This window comes from Antrostomus carolinensis, unplaced genomic scaffold (assembly GCF_000700745.2).
Source record: "Antrostomus carolinensis isolate BGI_N321 unplaced genomic scaffold, ASM70074v2 scaffold16451, whole genome shotgun sequence".
NCBI lineage: Eukaryota > Metazoa > Chordata > Aves > Caprimulgiformes > Caprimulgidae > Antrostomus > Antrostomus carolinensis.
The window spans coordinates 131,976-146,816 of NW_010292173.1; the positions used below are offsets into that span (position 1 = coordinate 131,976).

General features: G+C 44.0%; 1 protein-coding gene across 1 annotated transcript in view; it reads left to right on the forward strand.

Moving 5' to 3' along the window:
* The window catches only part of LOC104531849 (calpain-13), a gene marked incomplete at its 3' end in the record, with an annotated part of 35,967 nt that extends 21,746 nt beyond the window's left edge, over positions 1-14,221 (forward strand). Inside the window, exons 5-12 of the mRNA XM_029087190.1 lie at positions 592-725; positions 2,538-2,712; positions 3,508-3,579; positions 5,340-5,425; positions 7,714-7,788; positions 8,641-8,807; positions 10,278-10,423; positions 14,061-14,221. Of these exons, the coding sequence (XP_028943023.1) occupies positions 592-725; positions 2,538-2,712; positions 3,508-3,579; positions 5,340-5,425; positions 7,714-7,788; positions 8,641-8,807; positions 10,278-10,423; positions 14,061-14,221 (1,016 nt within the window). The remainder of the gene's footprint in view (positions 1-591; positions 726-2,537; positions 2,713-3,507; positions 3,580-5,339; positions 5,426-7,713; positions 7,789-8,640; positions 8,808-10,277; positions 10,424-14,060) is intronic.
* Between the last annotated feature and the right edge of the window lie 620 nt (positions 14,222-14,841).

The window sequence follows — 14,841 nt, forward strand, 5'->3', positions numbered from 1 at the left end:
CTGGAGAAACACCTGCTCTGTCCACATGCTGGAGAGACTGCTTGCGTCCTCCTCATCTATCAAGGAGATGGATAACACCTCAAAATAGTCTTTAGTCACTACACTGTTCCTGTCCATGACAGCACGTCAGAGTCTTAATTGAAACACAGAGGAAAGAAAATTTAGAGACTGGATCTTGTCAGAGTCTCTCTGGCCATGAGCTGTGCTGCAGGGGAAAATCCAAGTGCAGCTGAGGAGTGAGGCTTACTGAACCACCTGCATCATTGTCCTTTATCATCTTGAATGCTTGCTATCACCCAATAATACTAGCGTATTTCCCATGTTGAGTCTTTCCTCCTCCTGAATGCAGGACTATTTATATTCCCAAATGACTTTCCCTGCCACTGGGAAATCCAGCCACTTGGTAGTTTGTTTAACAATGTAGACCATCATCCTGAAGCAGTTCAGGAGAGAACTTGCACATATCCATGAATGAATTCCTGTGCTCTTTCAGGAGGCTGTTGCTTGGCATGAATATTAGCTCTTAAAAGAAGCTCATTCTTTTCTCTCTCTCTCCTTTTTTAATTTTTTTTAATTTTTTTTTATTTCCAGTTCTGGCAATATGGAGACTGGGTGGATGTAGTGATAGATGACCAGCTGCCAATCCTAAATGGAAGATACCTGTCCGTACACCCTCGAACGTCAAATGAATTCTGGCCATCCTTGCTGGAAAAAGCATATGCCAAGTAAACATGCCTGGTCTATTCTTCCACCCAGTGCTGAATGCTTTCTACGAGTGGTTTCACCTTCTGCTGTATGCAAAGCACACAAGGAAGAGTTCAGGCTAACAGCTGTGTACCTTGTGCTGCACTTATGTAAGGACCTGTGGCTGCATGCAAACACAGGGCAAATATAACCTGGAGGTGTTGGTCTCGGGCTGAAGACCTAAAAGTACCCAGTCCATCTCTGGGGTGTTAATGCCTGAGAAGTAAAATGAACAGGGCAATGCCTAGTGACACAAAAGGTGCTGGGCATCTCCTTACTTGAAGCAATCTTCTTTGCTTCTGTTTTCCTTCCTATATTTTCCTGTGTAAAACTGCAGACTCTAAGTAGGGATTACCTCTGTTTACAGTCGCTGATCAGAGATCATGCAGATGTTTGCAGCAAGCAATGAGAGGAAGCATGACTGAAGAACATGTCCAGGCACAACACGTGCTCCTGTGAGTCTCTGGTCAGCTCTCACTTCAAACAGAGCACTCTGACTCTTGGCTGAGGTCACCAGAGTACTGCAGGTTTAATAATGATTAATAAAGAGATAATAATTTTTAAAAATCCTCTTAGGAATGAAGGGATCAGAGTGTGGTGCCTTAGCATCTGTAGCACTGCCTAGTATTAAATGTGCTGAAATGTCTGTGCTAGGAGTATGAACGGCTGGAACTTGGTGCACGTGCCCTCCATCAAGCTGGTGTAACATTTGCAATGCAGTAAAGAGGAGCTGAAGTAGAGAGCTAGTTATTTTGGCAGATTTGTTCAGGGATAAACAAATATTAAAGCAGCATCTGAGCAACTCAGGAAGAGGATACATTTTGCCCTGAGATATCTCAGAAAAGTTGACTCAGGATTCAATATCAATTTGCTGCATAAGATTTTAATTACAAAGCAAACCAAACCTCTATTAAATTAAAGTTGCAAGCGATGCTGTTTATGAGATTCCCATTTGAGAAGTTTTTCCCCAGTGCCCATGACAAATTCTTTTCATCAGTGTAGGACAAGGACAACCCTTCAAAATACAATTAAGTGCAGATTTCATTTGATTACATTCATTAAATACAGTGTGTATGGTGGAGTTTAATGGCATGCTCTACCTGCTCTAAGTACAGCATGTTCCAGCTTATTTGCTGTCTCAATAAAAAGCACACGATAAAAACAACACGGACTGTGTTGGCAATATTAAATTATTATCCCATTATTGCACTCTAGCAGAGTGAATTCGGAACAGTGCTGAAAACTTGTTTCATTTCTGTCTTGCCTTGGGAGCATGGGCAAATGCCTTCACCTCTCTCTTCTTCCTATTTCTCATTTGCAAAAGGGATACTGGCTATTTTTGTGAAGATTCATGATGAAGTATGATGTAGAAACTAACAGGTCAGCTCCATTTGAGCTGAAACATCCATTTGAACTGGTCACCATTGGCTCCCTTCCTATTCAGAAGAAGGAAAGTGGACACTTCAAGATGAGATGCAGCTCATCCCCTAAGATGTCTGCACTGGCATGAGGTGCACCTTATTATTTTCCATTGTCTTTTAGTGGCTCTAGACAGCTGCCTCAGGTGTGAGTGAGTACATAGGAAAAGGTCCCTCTTTGCCCCATTCATTCCACAGGGCATGTGTTGTGTCTGGCCATGTATTTCAATCACATTTCCTTTTGCTACCTGGCCCCAATGTCTGTGCAGCCCAGGCTCACTGGCTCAATATACCTGTCCATTTTGTAAACCATCACTGTACATTGTTTATTAAAACACAGTATAAGGACTAATTAACTTTCCTCCCCCCCACCAGGTTACGGGGCTCCTACCAGAACTTGCATGGAGGTTACCTTTCTGATGCTTTAGTAGACTTCACAGGTGGAGTCCAAGTGCAGTTTTCATTGAAGGAACCCCCTCCTGATCTGAAGGAGATACTGAAAGCAGCTGACAAATCAAAGTGTCTGATGGGGTGTAGCACTTCAGTCCAGGTGAGTCACAGGCCCAGGAGCATGCCTCTCTTTGAAAGTAGATAAGCTTATGCAGTAAGAAATGTAAAGGCTCTTGGGTAGAGGTAGATGGATTGGTCTGTCAGAGAGGGATCTGTGGCTTCTTTCCTGGCTAACTCCACTGGGACAGTGGTATCCTTTTGCAGCAGGGCTGATTTTGGCCTCATAGCTTTGTGGTCAGTTCTAGCAAGGCCAAAATGCACCTCTCTTCTGCGAGAAGATTCTATTATCACATTGTGATTTTCAGGCTACTAATATTAATTCTGGGAAGTTGCAAAGGCTTTGTGGTGCTCAGTAAGCATCTGGCTAAAAAGCTACTAAGGCTTACCTTATTGCATGTAAGGAAAGAAAGCAAAGTGTATGGTATTGCTCCTGTGGTGCCTGGTTCATCAGGACACAAAGCACAGGTGCTGCAAACAAGCTGAGGACTAGCCCCTCAACTCAGGCGGCTGACACTGGGCTGTAAATAGCAAGGAAATTCTGGGGCTCTCATTTTCTCAGTGACACAGTCCAGGTCATTCTGCAGTTGCAGCAGCTCTGGACCATTGAAGAACTTGTAAATATGTGAAGACCTGTAGTTTTGTTAAATTTACTGGACTACTTATGGCTGCAGTGAGAACAGTGGTCACATTCTTCTGGAGCCACTATATCTGAGATACTACTGTAGCCAAAAGCAAGTCCCTCTTTCTGCCATACCACATAATAAGTCAGGGAGATGATGGCTATACCTTTGCAGTGTGGCAGAGAGCTAAAAAATGTGCTTTCTACCTTCTGCAGGTGAGGAGGAACATAACGCTGAGGAATGGGATTGTACAGGGTCATGCCTACACTGTCACAGGAGCTGTGAAGGTAAGATCAAGGACTTGTTCCTGCCTGGTGATCTTGTACTGGTGATCCACTACAGGGCAGTCACACTACTGTTCCATTCAGAGTAATTTTAATTAGCTTCACGCTTAGGATGGATTGTTGAAAACACATAGTTCAAATTCCAGGAGGTGGAAGGATTCTAGCATAATAGGATGAGGGAGGGTAACCGAATCCTATAATTTTTCCTAATGGAAAAATGCAACTTAAATTCACTTTTGTTTTGGGATACTTCAACAGCAAATACAGCATTTCCAGGGATTTTCATTCCATGCTGACTCTTATAAAAATTCACTTTTCTGTTTCAAATGGAAATAGGAGGACTGGCTGAAATTCTGGGATTTGTCATATGGTGCAAATCTACATTTTTTCAGCTCAATCATAAGCTGCCAAAAATCACTGTGTGAAAAGTAAATAACTTGATGATTCAAGAACAGCATTTCTCCATCTTTTAAAGCCGTTCTACTCATGCAGAACTTCTCCTGGCTAGATATTAATATTACTGATCTGAAAACAGGACCAATTTATCACACAGATCAAAAGAAACAGGATTTTTTACAACCAGAAGTCAGAACATGGTTTACCCTGGTAAGCTGTAGTGCACACAGGGAGTGTTAACAGTGAGCAAGGCCAAGAGGAAACCAAACAGTGGCTATGCTATTAAGCAAGACAGCTACAACACATTTTAATCTAGGAACTTAAAGTGCTTTGGAAATGGGATGTTGTTTTCCCTAAACTGTTTTCTCCCTTCTCCCCCTTTCTTTAATGGTTTCCGATGTGAGCCTGGCTTTGGTTTATAGCCCCATATGCCATGGCATGTTTGATGCCATCATGATAGTCAGCATGCTGCTTCTCAGAGGATGCTTGCTTGTAGCCAAGAGGCTCTGAAATGGAAGGATGGGGGTTGCCAAGCTTCAGAGAGGGTCCCAGCTGGCTCTCCCCAAGACAGGGGTGGAAGGATCCCTAAATCTTGTGGGAGAGGAAGCAGGCATTTCAGCGTCCTGCAGGTCATGATGTGTGCAGAGAGGAGAAACAGTATTTGCCCCACCTTCCAGGAGTGCCAAGGTATCCAGAGGAGTGTCCTGTGGGGAAATTATTTGAGGTTGACCAGGGGCTGGGCCTTTGCCTGGGGAGAGACTGCCAGGGCATTTGTTTCCAACACTGCCTATGTGCGTAAGGAAAGCCAGAAACAAAAAGGTTTTTTTCTCCTTTCCACTTCCACCATTTCAGCTTCACTGGTGAAAGTGAGTTGTTTCTGGTTTAAAGCAGTGACAGCAAGAGGAGAAAAGCACCAGAACTCCAGCTGTTGGAAACCATAACACTGTAGACATAGAGACACAGTTTCTATTTATCATCATCTCTCTGTGCTGACTGTTGATATTCACTCCAGGCAGTCTGGTGGCCTGATTCCTCAAAGTCTCTGCCTTTGCTGACTCACGGCATCAGATGTGCAGGGTTAGGCACTGGACTTTCCGGAGGTCATTGAAGTGATGCGATGTGGCAGTAATTCTACTGCTTCCCTCTGTGTCAGCTATTCACTGTCCTTGGGAAAGCAAAATGGGCACAGTTTTCTCCCACCCATCATTCCTTTCCAATGTAGCAAAAAGCTACAGTCAAATGAGATCAGAAGTTAAACCAGGCCACCAAGGTTTGGAGAAAGATCCATTTTATTACCTATCTCTTCACTGAATATCACAGTTGTAAAATAGACTGTGACTGAGTCTATTTTTCTTTCCTCTTTACAGATACCCTACAAGAATGGCTGGAAACATATCATCAGAATCTGGAATCCATGGGGCCATGGGGAGTGGAAGGGGCCCTGGAGTGATAAGTATGATCTTAAAGCTTTAATCTCATAAGGAAAATCACTCTTTTATAGGCTTATTGTAAAGGACCTCTGCCTTGCACCCATTATAATGAAGTAGACATTTCAATTCATTATAAGTGTTATTTCCATCTGCAAAGCAACCGCCCACAGAAATCCAATCCAGAGAAAACTATTGCAGCATTGGTTTTATATGTGCCCCTCCCTAGACCTAGCTCAGGTATCCCTTTTTGTTTATGAATACATTTTTCCCAGTGGATAATTCCAGGTAAGTCATGGATGAAAGAGTTGTTATTATCTGTAGTAAACTCTGGCCATGTTCCTAGACACTAGCTGACTGCTTCTATTGAATTCTCCTGCAGCAATCATGCATCCACCTTCCTGCTCCTTCCCCTCCCATGAGTCTGAATCTGGGAAGAGGATGGTTATCAGTGTTCATGAGAGTAGAGCAGTATTTTTATACGGTATTCAACACAGAGAGACAGAAAGCATCCTTGGTTATTGCAAAAGCAAAGTGCCTCTGGATGACTAGAAGTGATCTTTTGGATCCTGCATGCTGCTTTGGAGATGCATGCACCACTTTGCTGCTGTGTGTATAAGCTAACTTCACTTTCCCAAGGGAAAGGAATGATACAAAGGAAGACTGCAACGGTGTTATGTAAATAAATAGATGTTAGTTTTCCTGGTGGAATTGCATCAGTATTTTCCTGACTAGAGAGATGTTCAGGTGTCACTCTTAGGTGATTTAATAGCATCCCACCTCTCCCTGTTGCTAGGAACACTCATAACTTTGCTAAGAAAATTCAGGCTGGCGTGTTGCATCTGGATGGGTTGGCAGGTGGTGCAGACATGTTTAAGGCTGGGATAATAGCTATCTGCTCAAACAGCAACCTCCCAGTTTTTGGAAGGGTGAACTATATTCCTAACTAATTGAAATGTCAGTAGAGCGTGTTCACAGGTAAGCTGCATAAATCAATAAATTATTGATTCATGCTCTGTTTATTTATCTTACACTCTGCAGAAAGTACAATTATCACTTAATTATAAACATACTGCTTGGAAGCAACACATTTGACTGGCTAATGTGCCCTTTATATAGAATCATAGAATCACCTGGTTGGAAAGTCCTCTGAGGTCATCGAGTCCAACCATACCTGTTCACTACTAAACCATATCTTGGAGCACGCCATCTAGCCATTTTTTAAACACCTCCAGGGATGATGACTCAACTACCTCCCTAGGCAGCCTGTTCCAGTGCCTGATAACGTTTTCAATGAAGAAGTACTTCCTAACATCCAATCTGTACCTCCCCTGGTGTAACTTAAAGCCATTGCCTCTTGTTCTATCACTAGTTTCCTGGGAGTAAAGACACACACCCTCCTTGCTACAACCTCCTTTCAGGTAGTTGTAGACAGCAATCAGGTCACCCTTCAGCCTCCTCTTCTCTAGACTAAACAACCCCAGTTCCCTCAACCGCTCCTCATAAGGCCCCTCTCCAGCCCCTTCACCAGCTTTGTTATCCTTCTCTGGACATACTCCAGTGCCTCGATGTCCTTCTTGTAATGAGGGGCCCAACACTGAACACAGTATTCAGGTTTCGGCCTCACCAATGCTGAGTACAGGGGAAGGATGACTTCTCTGGTCCTGCTGGCCACGCTGTTTCTGATACAGACCAGGATGCCATTGGCCTTTTTGGCCACCCGTGCACACTGCTGGCTCATGTTCAGCCAGCTGTCAATCAACACCCCCAGGTCTTTTCCACCAGGCAGCTTTCCAACCACTCTTCCCCAAGCCTGTAGCGTTGCATGGTGTTGTTGTGACCCAAGTGCAAGACCCGGCATTTGGTCTTGTTGAACTTCATACAGTTGGTTGCCGCCCATTGATCCAACCTGTCCAGGTCCCTCTGTAAAGCCTTCCTACTCTCAAGCAAATCAACACTTCCACCCAGCATGATGTCATCCGTGTCATTACATGTCAATGTAATACCAGCACTTCAGAGTGCATGCCTTGGTACCTCACTAAGCTTTCCAGCATGGGGACAGGTGATTGGGGCTCGAGAGGGCAGAGGCAGGATCCCCCCATCCCAGGGTGGGCTACTCAGCCACAGCAAAGGCACAGAGCTCTGTTTGCTGGCCTTGGCTATGAAGGTATTGAGCACAATCCTGTTCTCAGCATGCAGTTTGCTCACCCCTCCTGATCCCTCATGATTTGACAGGCTGGTTGGAGGAATGGGCTGGCCAGAGAGATGTAAGAATGTGCCCTGCATCTGGTTATTTATTTTTTCCTGTTTGCAGCTCTCCTCAGTGGAACCATGTTGAGCCTAAATTCAGAGAAGCCCTCCTCAGAAATAAGGATGATGGAGAATTCTGGTATTTCCCTATTGATCCTTCTGTCTACCAGGTTTTCTGTTTGTGTTCATTGTGAAGAAAAGTCATTTAGGCAGTTCTCTGCTCTTAGTGATGGCTCAAGGCACCCTATGTTAGCTGTGTACAAATAGCAAATTGGAGGTTATCCTGAGCCAATGTTTTCAGAGGAAACAAGACCTGGAGAAATGGAGCTGGCCAAGATTAATTAACAAGCTAGTGAAAAAAATTAAAAGTGAGAGAAGTAAAAATCCAGCTCCCTGAGACCTAGTCATTTTGTCACGCTGCCTTTCCCTAGAAAGTGCCTAGCTTAAACCTTGGACTGGATGGTGCTTGGAGGGGACAGATGGCTGAGCAGGTCATAGAGCTTGTGCACTTGACCGCTCTGCAGGTTCTAGTGATTTTTCACTGCCTCTTTGATTACTCTCAAATCCAGTTTAGCCATATGTGAGCCATCCTTTAGAAAATCTATTGTTATGGAGAAAGTGCACACTTGCCCCATGAAGCTCTGAGGAAAGCAGGGGAACAGCAGGCTGGTCTGAGATGGACACTGCAGGCTTGAGCAAAGCATGAGTGTGGGGCAGGACACTGTGGCAGAGATGTGCTGGAGATAGCAGGGCTCCACCTAGGTACTACTGGACCTAGTAATTTCCTGAAGCCCTGTAATTTCCTTGGGGCTTTAGGTGCAGTTAGGGCAGCCTAAATGCACTGAGAGCTGACCTCTTCTGCAGGGTATCAGCCAGCTCAGCTACAGCCTGCAGTGCTCTCTGTAATCCTCTTTTAAAGATGTGGAGGGTGAACGTGAGCATCTGCCTGGTGTCTCAAACTGAAAGGTGAGATTTTTCTCCTTCTCTGCAGGATGTCCTGTGAAAACTTCCAGGAGCAGTTTTCCTGGCTGTATATATGTAATAGCACCCCAACATTTCTGGACTTTGGAGATCAGCACTGCACAACGTGGTCCGTGGACAGGCACATCAACTGGTGGCATCCAGTCCTTGCCACAGGCAGAAACAACTATTTCCCAGGTAATAAACACTTCACTGCAGTCACCCAGTCCTTTCCTCCTCTCCACTGGTGCTTACAGTGAAACATTCACTCTGAGCACCAAATTGCAGAAGTATTGATTGCCAGTTGTTAATGCCTGCCCTTTCCCATTATAGCACCTAGCAGCTAAAGAGGCAGAAACAAAGCAGCAACACTGCTGCCTGATTTAAAACAGGAGACTTGTGATTTAGAAACCCTAAGCTCTTTAAATCAAAATGAGCTTGTCTGTCTTCTTTCAGCCAGTTGCAGTAGGTGTTACTGGGGACTTCATCAGAAGTCTGGTCTGGTAAATATGCAGCTGCTTTTACAGAGCAAGAAATACTCTGAAATTAAGTGGATATGAAATGAATGAATTGTGCTACAAAGCTCTATTTTTTGAAGGTAGAAAGACCTTTGAGTAGATAAGACATTGGTTTTGCTGCCTGTGCAAGGACTCTTCTATCATCATGAGTTCAAATTATTATTAGTATTTTTTAATATCTTATTTTACTTTTCTCCAGCTCCATCATTTGGGCTCTTTGTTTTTCATCTGAGACGGTAGCATCTGGTCAATGAAGGAACTTCTTTTTTCTGCAATGCTGATCCCTGATTTAGCAGGAAGCAGATTTCAGCTTACAGGTTTCAGCGTTCTCCTCAAACCTTGATCACATGTCTCAAAGGTTGATAATAAAGCAATGTCTGTGCCGCTGCGTGCCACAGGCACTGAAACTGAGTGAGGAGGTGCAGCGGCTGAACTGAGAATGTGTGGCCAGAGCCACCTTCCCTGGAGCTGTATTTTGCCACCAGCCCTCTAGCAGAGTTTCTGTCCAGCTGCAATCTTGGGCTAAATTGCAGCTTTCAAGGCAAACTAACACAGCTACATGGCTTAAAGTCTAAACTGATTTAAGCAGATGCAGCCGTCTCAGTCCCTTTCCCTCGGTTTGGACATTTTACTGCTTTCTTAGCAGGGATGCTTCCTGTTAACCAAAACTTTGGCAAGAAGCAGCCCTTTCCCTCTGTTGCTCAATACTGCCTTGTCCATCACAACCACTAGCAGGAAGGAAGGGGAAGATAGCTTTGGACCTTTTTTTTTCTTTTTATTCTATGTGTTTATGATCTCCAAGCCACAGCCCTTTTCAGTTCAGCCACTGGGTCAGGCGGCTGATTGAGAATCACTGCTTTTCTGCCTATGTGTGCCATGGAGGTGAAGCAGAGGTAAGGAGGTTGAGAAATCTGCATGACTTTTGTGACTTTGCCACAGATTTCTAGAATGATTATTGGGCAATTAGTTTAACTCTAGATGCATCAACTCCTGCTGCTAATGTAGAGACTGCAGTGCTCGGTTGTATTGAAAGCACCTTGGAGCAGTAACTACCTATTCCTCTGAGTCCATATAAGCAAGATCTTGCACAATAGGCTACTACTGGGACATCTATGTGGCTACTATTAATCTATTGACACTTTCTCAGCAGGTGCAGTTTCAATGAACCCTCAGTATTTCTTTGAAGTGCCAGATTATGACCCAAAAACCTATAACATAGTTATTTCACTCATGCGAAAACGTGCTGAGGATACGCAGGAGGCAAAAAAAATGAAGATTGGCTTTTTGATCACCAAGGTAAGCACAGTCAGGTATCACATAGGCACTGTTGTTTTCTGCGTGGCTTATTATACCTGTACGTGGAAATGAAAGAATGAATTGCCTTTGGGCTGTAAAAGGAGAGCAGTCAGTATTTGGAGTGAACTTCTTGATGCCTTCTATCTTAGAACATCACAGGAGTTAGGCAGGCTTAGTTTCCTTTACTTGTGTCTTAAGAGAGGAATGGATGAACTTTCAGTTCTATAGCATCCCAAAATAGCCAGGAGGGGTCCATAGGTTACAAGAAAGGTCAGGGCAATATGCTCTTCGGCCAGCAGTACTGGCCCAGTAAAAGGCATGACAGCCAGCACTGACCACAGCGCCTCTGCAGTACTCCAGATCTTGTAGGGAACAGAATGGCCTCTTGTTCCTCAAAATGGGCCTGTCTTACTCATCTCCTCTTTTCTATCACTTCTTTACCATGTAAAAACCATTTGTAAAATATATGGAAGGCTTTGTTCAAAACCAGTGCAGAGGCAACTCCCTCAGATACCCAGGACCTTCACTATAATTTCTCTGTTTGGTTTTTTTCTTGTTATTTTTTGTTTGTTTGTTTGTTTTTTCTTGATGAGTGTCCAGGGAGGTGCCATTTCAAGGGCAGTTATTATCAGAGCATTACCAGGCTTACTGAAAGTGCAATTGCTAGTGTGGATGGATGCTAGCCTTTTCCAAAGTGTTTTTGTTGTAGGCTGAAGGAGGTAGGAGGGGATTGTTCTTAACCTGAAGAACCAAAGGAAGCAGAGATTGGTGTGACCCTAACTTCACATTCTCCTGATCACTGGAGAGGTTTGCTCTAGTCCCAGACTGAATAATTGATGCCATAAGTCTAACAGCTCCTCATAAAGGAAGAGCATGGCTTTGTAGCTCATAAAAACAAGTGTATGAGAAATAAAAGATGTAATAAAAAGAACATTCCTCCAGCAAGTGGAACTCATTATCCCTATGCAAGGAGATCCTCTGCCTGGTGCAGGTATCAGCCCTGCAGGGCTCTGTTGGGCCAGCTGTGCTACTTGAAAGGAGCTGCTGCTCCTGGTGAATGGGGAGCTCACTGCTTCCAGCATCCTCATCAGCCATCCCCCAGCAGTCACCAGACATGGAGGTCCATGGGCTCTGTGGGAATATAATGGAAGATTGGTGAGGAGGACTGTAAATATGCTCAAGCGACTTGCAGCTGGGGTGTCGAAAAACACGTACATCACACTACTAACCATTGTTTAGTCTTATGTGCTTGACAAGTAGAACATCTTCACTTAGATAACATAGGCCTGTGATAGACTCAGGGGCACTCTGAACATGCTTGAGATTCCTGCCCTGCTGTGAGAAAGATCAAAGGACAGTGGAAAACTACTGCCTGCTAAAAATCCCTGATATATACAGGGGAAAGCAGCAGGTTCGGAACCTCTTGCTCTCTCTCTAGCAAGGACCGAGCTCCACGGTGCCCGCGCTCCCGTTTACGTGCCTCTGCCCCGGGTGCTGCTTCGGAGATCCCCTGGTTCGCGAGGTAAAGAGAATAAATTTGCTTTTTGCGTTTTATCCATGGTTTTTGTGGTTGTTCCTGCATCCTGTCTGTGTTGGCTCACACAGGCTCCATTGGGCCAGCTGTGCCACTTGGAAGGAGCTGCTGCTCCTGGTAAATGGGGAACTTGCTGCTTCCAGCATTCTCATCAGCTGTCCCCCAACAGTCACCAGACATGGAGGCTCCTGCATGCTCTTGTGTGATGTGTGTCTACCTTGATTAGACACCCATTTTGACAGAAGAGACCCCCACTGGAAGGAGATGGCATAGGTCTTGGGTCCCTTGAGAAGAGGTTGTTCAATTAGGAAGTAGCCTACAGAAGAGATTTGCTCTATTCTTGCTTTATATTTAAAATTTCTTTCTTTCCCTCCAGTTGATGCTCAGGTGTCTTCATTTAGTTTTTCTCTGTCTTGTTATATTCCCAAGGATGGATGTAATACAATAAAACGTGGCCTCTGTGGGCTGTCAATCCATGATTTACCTCAGGCTCAGTTTGTGCTTCTATTTCCAGATGATCTCCTATGCAGAAGCTGAAGGGCAAAGCCAGAACAGACCATTACTAGAGGCACCAGGTTACTGTGAAGCACCTGGTCAATGAGAGAAAGAGGACTGTCATGCTATTCTGTCATGCCATAGCTTTTAGTAATGCTGAAGTACAAATCCACACAGATTATTCAGAAAATAATCCCCCATGGACACAGACTAAGTATTTTAACATGAGAGCTGGTCTACCAGCTGCTCACAGCCAGCCTAGTGTCCTGCCCTGGTCACAGCAAAAACCAAATCCAGGAGCTAAAACCGGAGTAGGTGTATGGTGCTATTCCTTTGGTTTATTTCCCAGCATCTAGCTTGGGTGCTTGAGGGCAATCAGAGGTGGCATCTTTGCATAGAAGTTTACAAGGGGTTTTCTTTGTGCAAGGAGAGTGCAATTGCTAAGATTCGTGTGGCCTCGCTCTTCCTCCCTCAACTGCTTTCACTGCCATTATTCATTAGCAGCATCATTCATTGTTCAGTAGCTTCTGAGATGCATCAAATTGTTGCTGTGAAGTAAAAAGGGTATTATCCCCTGGCAAGATGAGAGGGGAATGTAGTGCAGGCAAGGATGCAAACCAGGATGGACATATCTGATAGCTCTAGGAAGCCTTTGATTAAATATGGAGGTGGAGCACTAATACATAGCTGTGAGACAAGTTTAATGTTGTGTGATAGAGCTGAGCTATGTATAGAGGATGATTCTTATCTCACACCGGTTTTGACTCCATTGAGATATTAATCTGCTTCTGCTTTTTACTAGAAGGAATGTGGAATGAGACTCCAAAGTAAAAAAAGGATTACACCATTTATTTCTTTGCAGCACTGCCCATTTCTATCTGCTCAAGATCCAACCCATAATATTTGTCAGTCTACATACCTCCCAGCTGTCTCTAACAGTAGTAATCTTTTTTTTTTCTCCCAAAATATCAGTTTTATGTTATTTTCTCCCAAACGCATGGCTCATAAATAACTCTGCCACGCTGTATAACCATTCTAAATGTAATTTATACACGCTGATGTATTTTGGGGAATATGTTTAGTAAGGGTTTTTTATTATGCTATCTTTACATGTCATCATAGTAATAGCTGTTGCGTTATATTTGTTTCGTCTCAGCAAAAATACTGGAATAACAGAAGAAAGATCAGAATGTTCTGTTTTCTTGTGATGCTGGAAGGTTTGGGTTGTGATTCTTGAAGCATTGTCATCGGGTGAGATGCTTAGGGAGCTCTCTGACTGCTCTGAGTCATGCTTGAGGAAGTTGAGATGCTTGATTTCTTCATGACCTCCAGTCTGCTTAATGTGAATTGAAGTTTTCTTCAAGTCCACTTACATACATTTTGCCTTCTGTTTCTTTCAGTTCTTCTACCGTTGTGCATTTTTGATGTGTCCTTGAACAAAGTCTGTCACCTGGACAGGCTTTTAATGCCACTGGGGAGGTTAAGGCATGTTAGATGCAGGGTATATTTAGAAAACGGTGGGATTCGTAAGGCTGCTGTGGGTGTACTTACTAGTTTTCTTTGGTTCCTGATGCGGAGAGGAGATAGCCAGCTGTATTTTTCTTTCAGGAGAACTCCAAAGTTGTGAAAGAAAATTTTTCCCTGACTCGAGATGTGACCAACTACTTTACCTTGAGCCCAGGAACCTATGCTGTTGTTCCTGCTGCAACAGACAACCAAGAATTTGAATTTCTCTTACGAATTTTCATGAAGAATCAAGACTACAATGAGTAAGATGATAAGTACTCCTTACAGGTCTCAGACCTACATTGGGCCAGGATTTAACAATTTAATGTCAAGATAACAAATGTGGCAATTTGATTGTAACGTACTCTAGAAGTGTGTTGGGAAGACACAGCTGAGTGTTAAGCACCACGCTGAAGGGGGTCAGACATTGTCCTGGTTTTTAGCTGGGACAGAGCTAGTTTTCGTCTTAGTAGCTAGAATAGCGCTGTGTTTTGGTTTCAGTATGGGGTTTGTTATGAGAAGAATGTTGATAACACGCTCATGTTTTCAATTGCTGCTGGAAGTCAAAGGACTTTCCACCTTAGCTGTGTTTTGCTAGTCTGCAGGTGCAAGGTGTGGGGTGGGGAGGGGGGGGAGAATATTAAAATTAGTAACCCAAATTGATACTTGGATATGCCAATGGGATATTCTGTATCATATAAAGTCATGCTCATTGTATTAATGAGGCTCTCTCTGGCTCTCTCTGGCTTGCTTGAGCTCTCCCTCTTCCAGAACTGCAGTTTCAGTTTAGGGATTATCACTCCTACGGGATTGTTATCTGGGAACAGGAGGGACTTGGTAGGTGGGTGGTGGGCAATTGCACTGTGCATGACTCATTTGTATA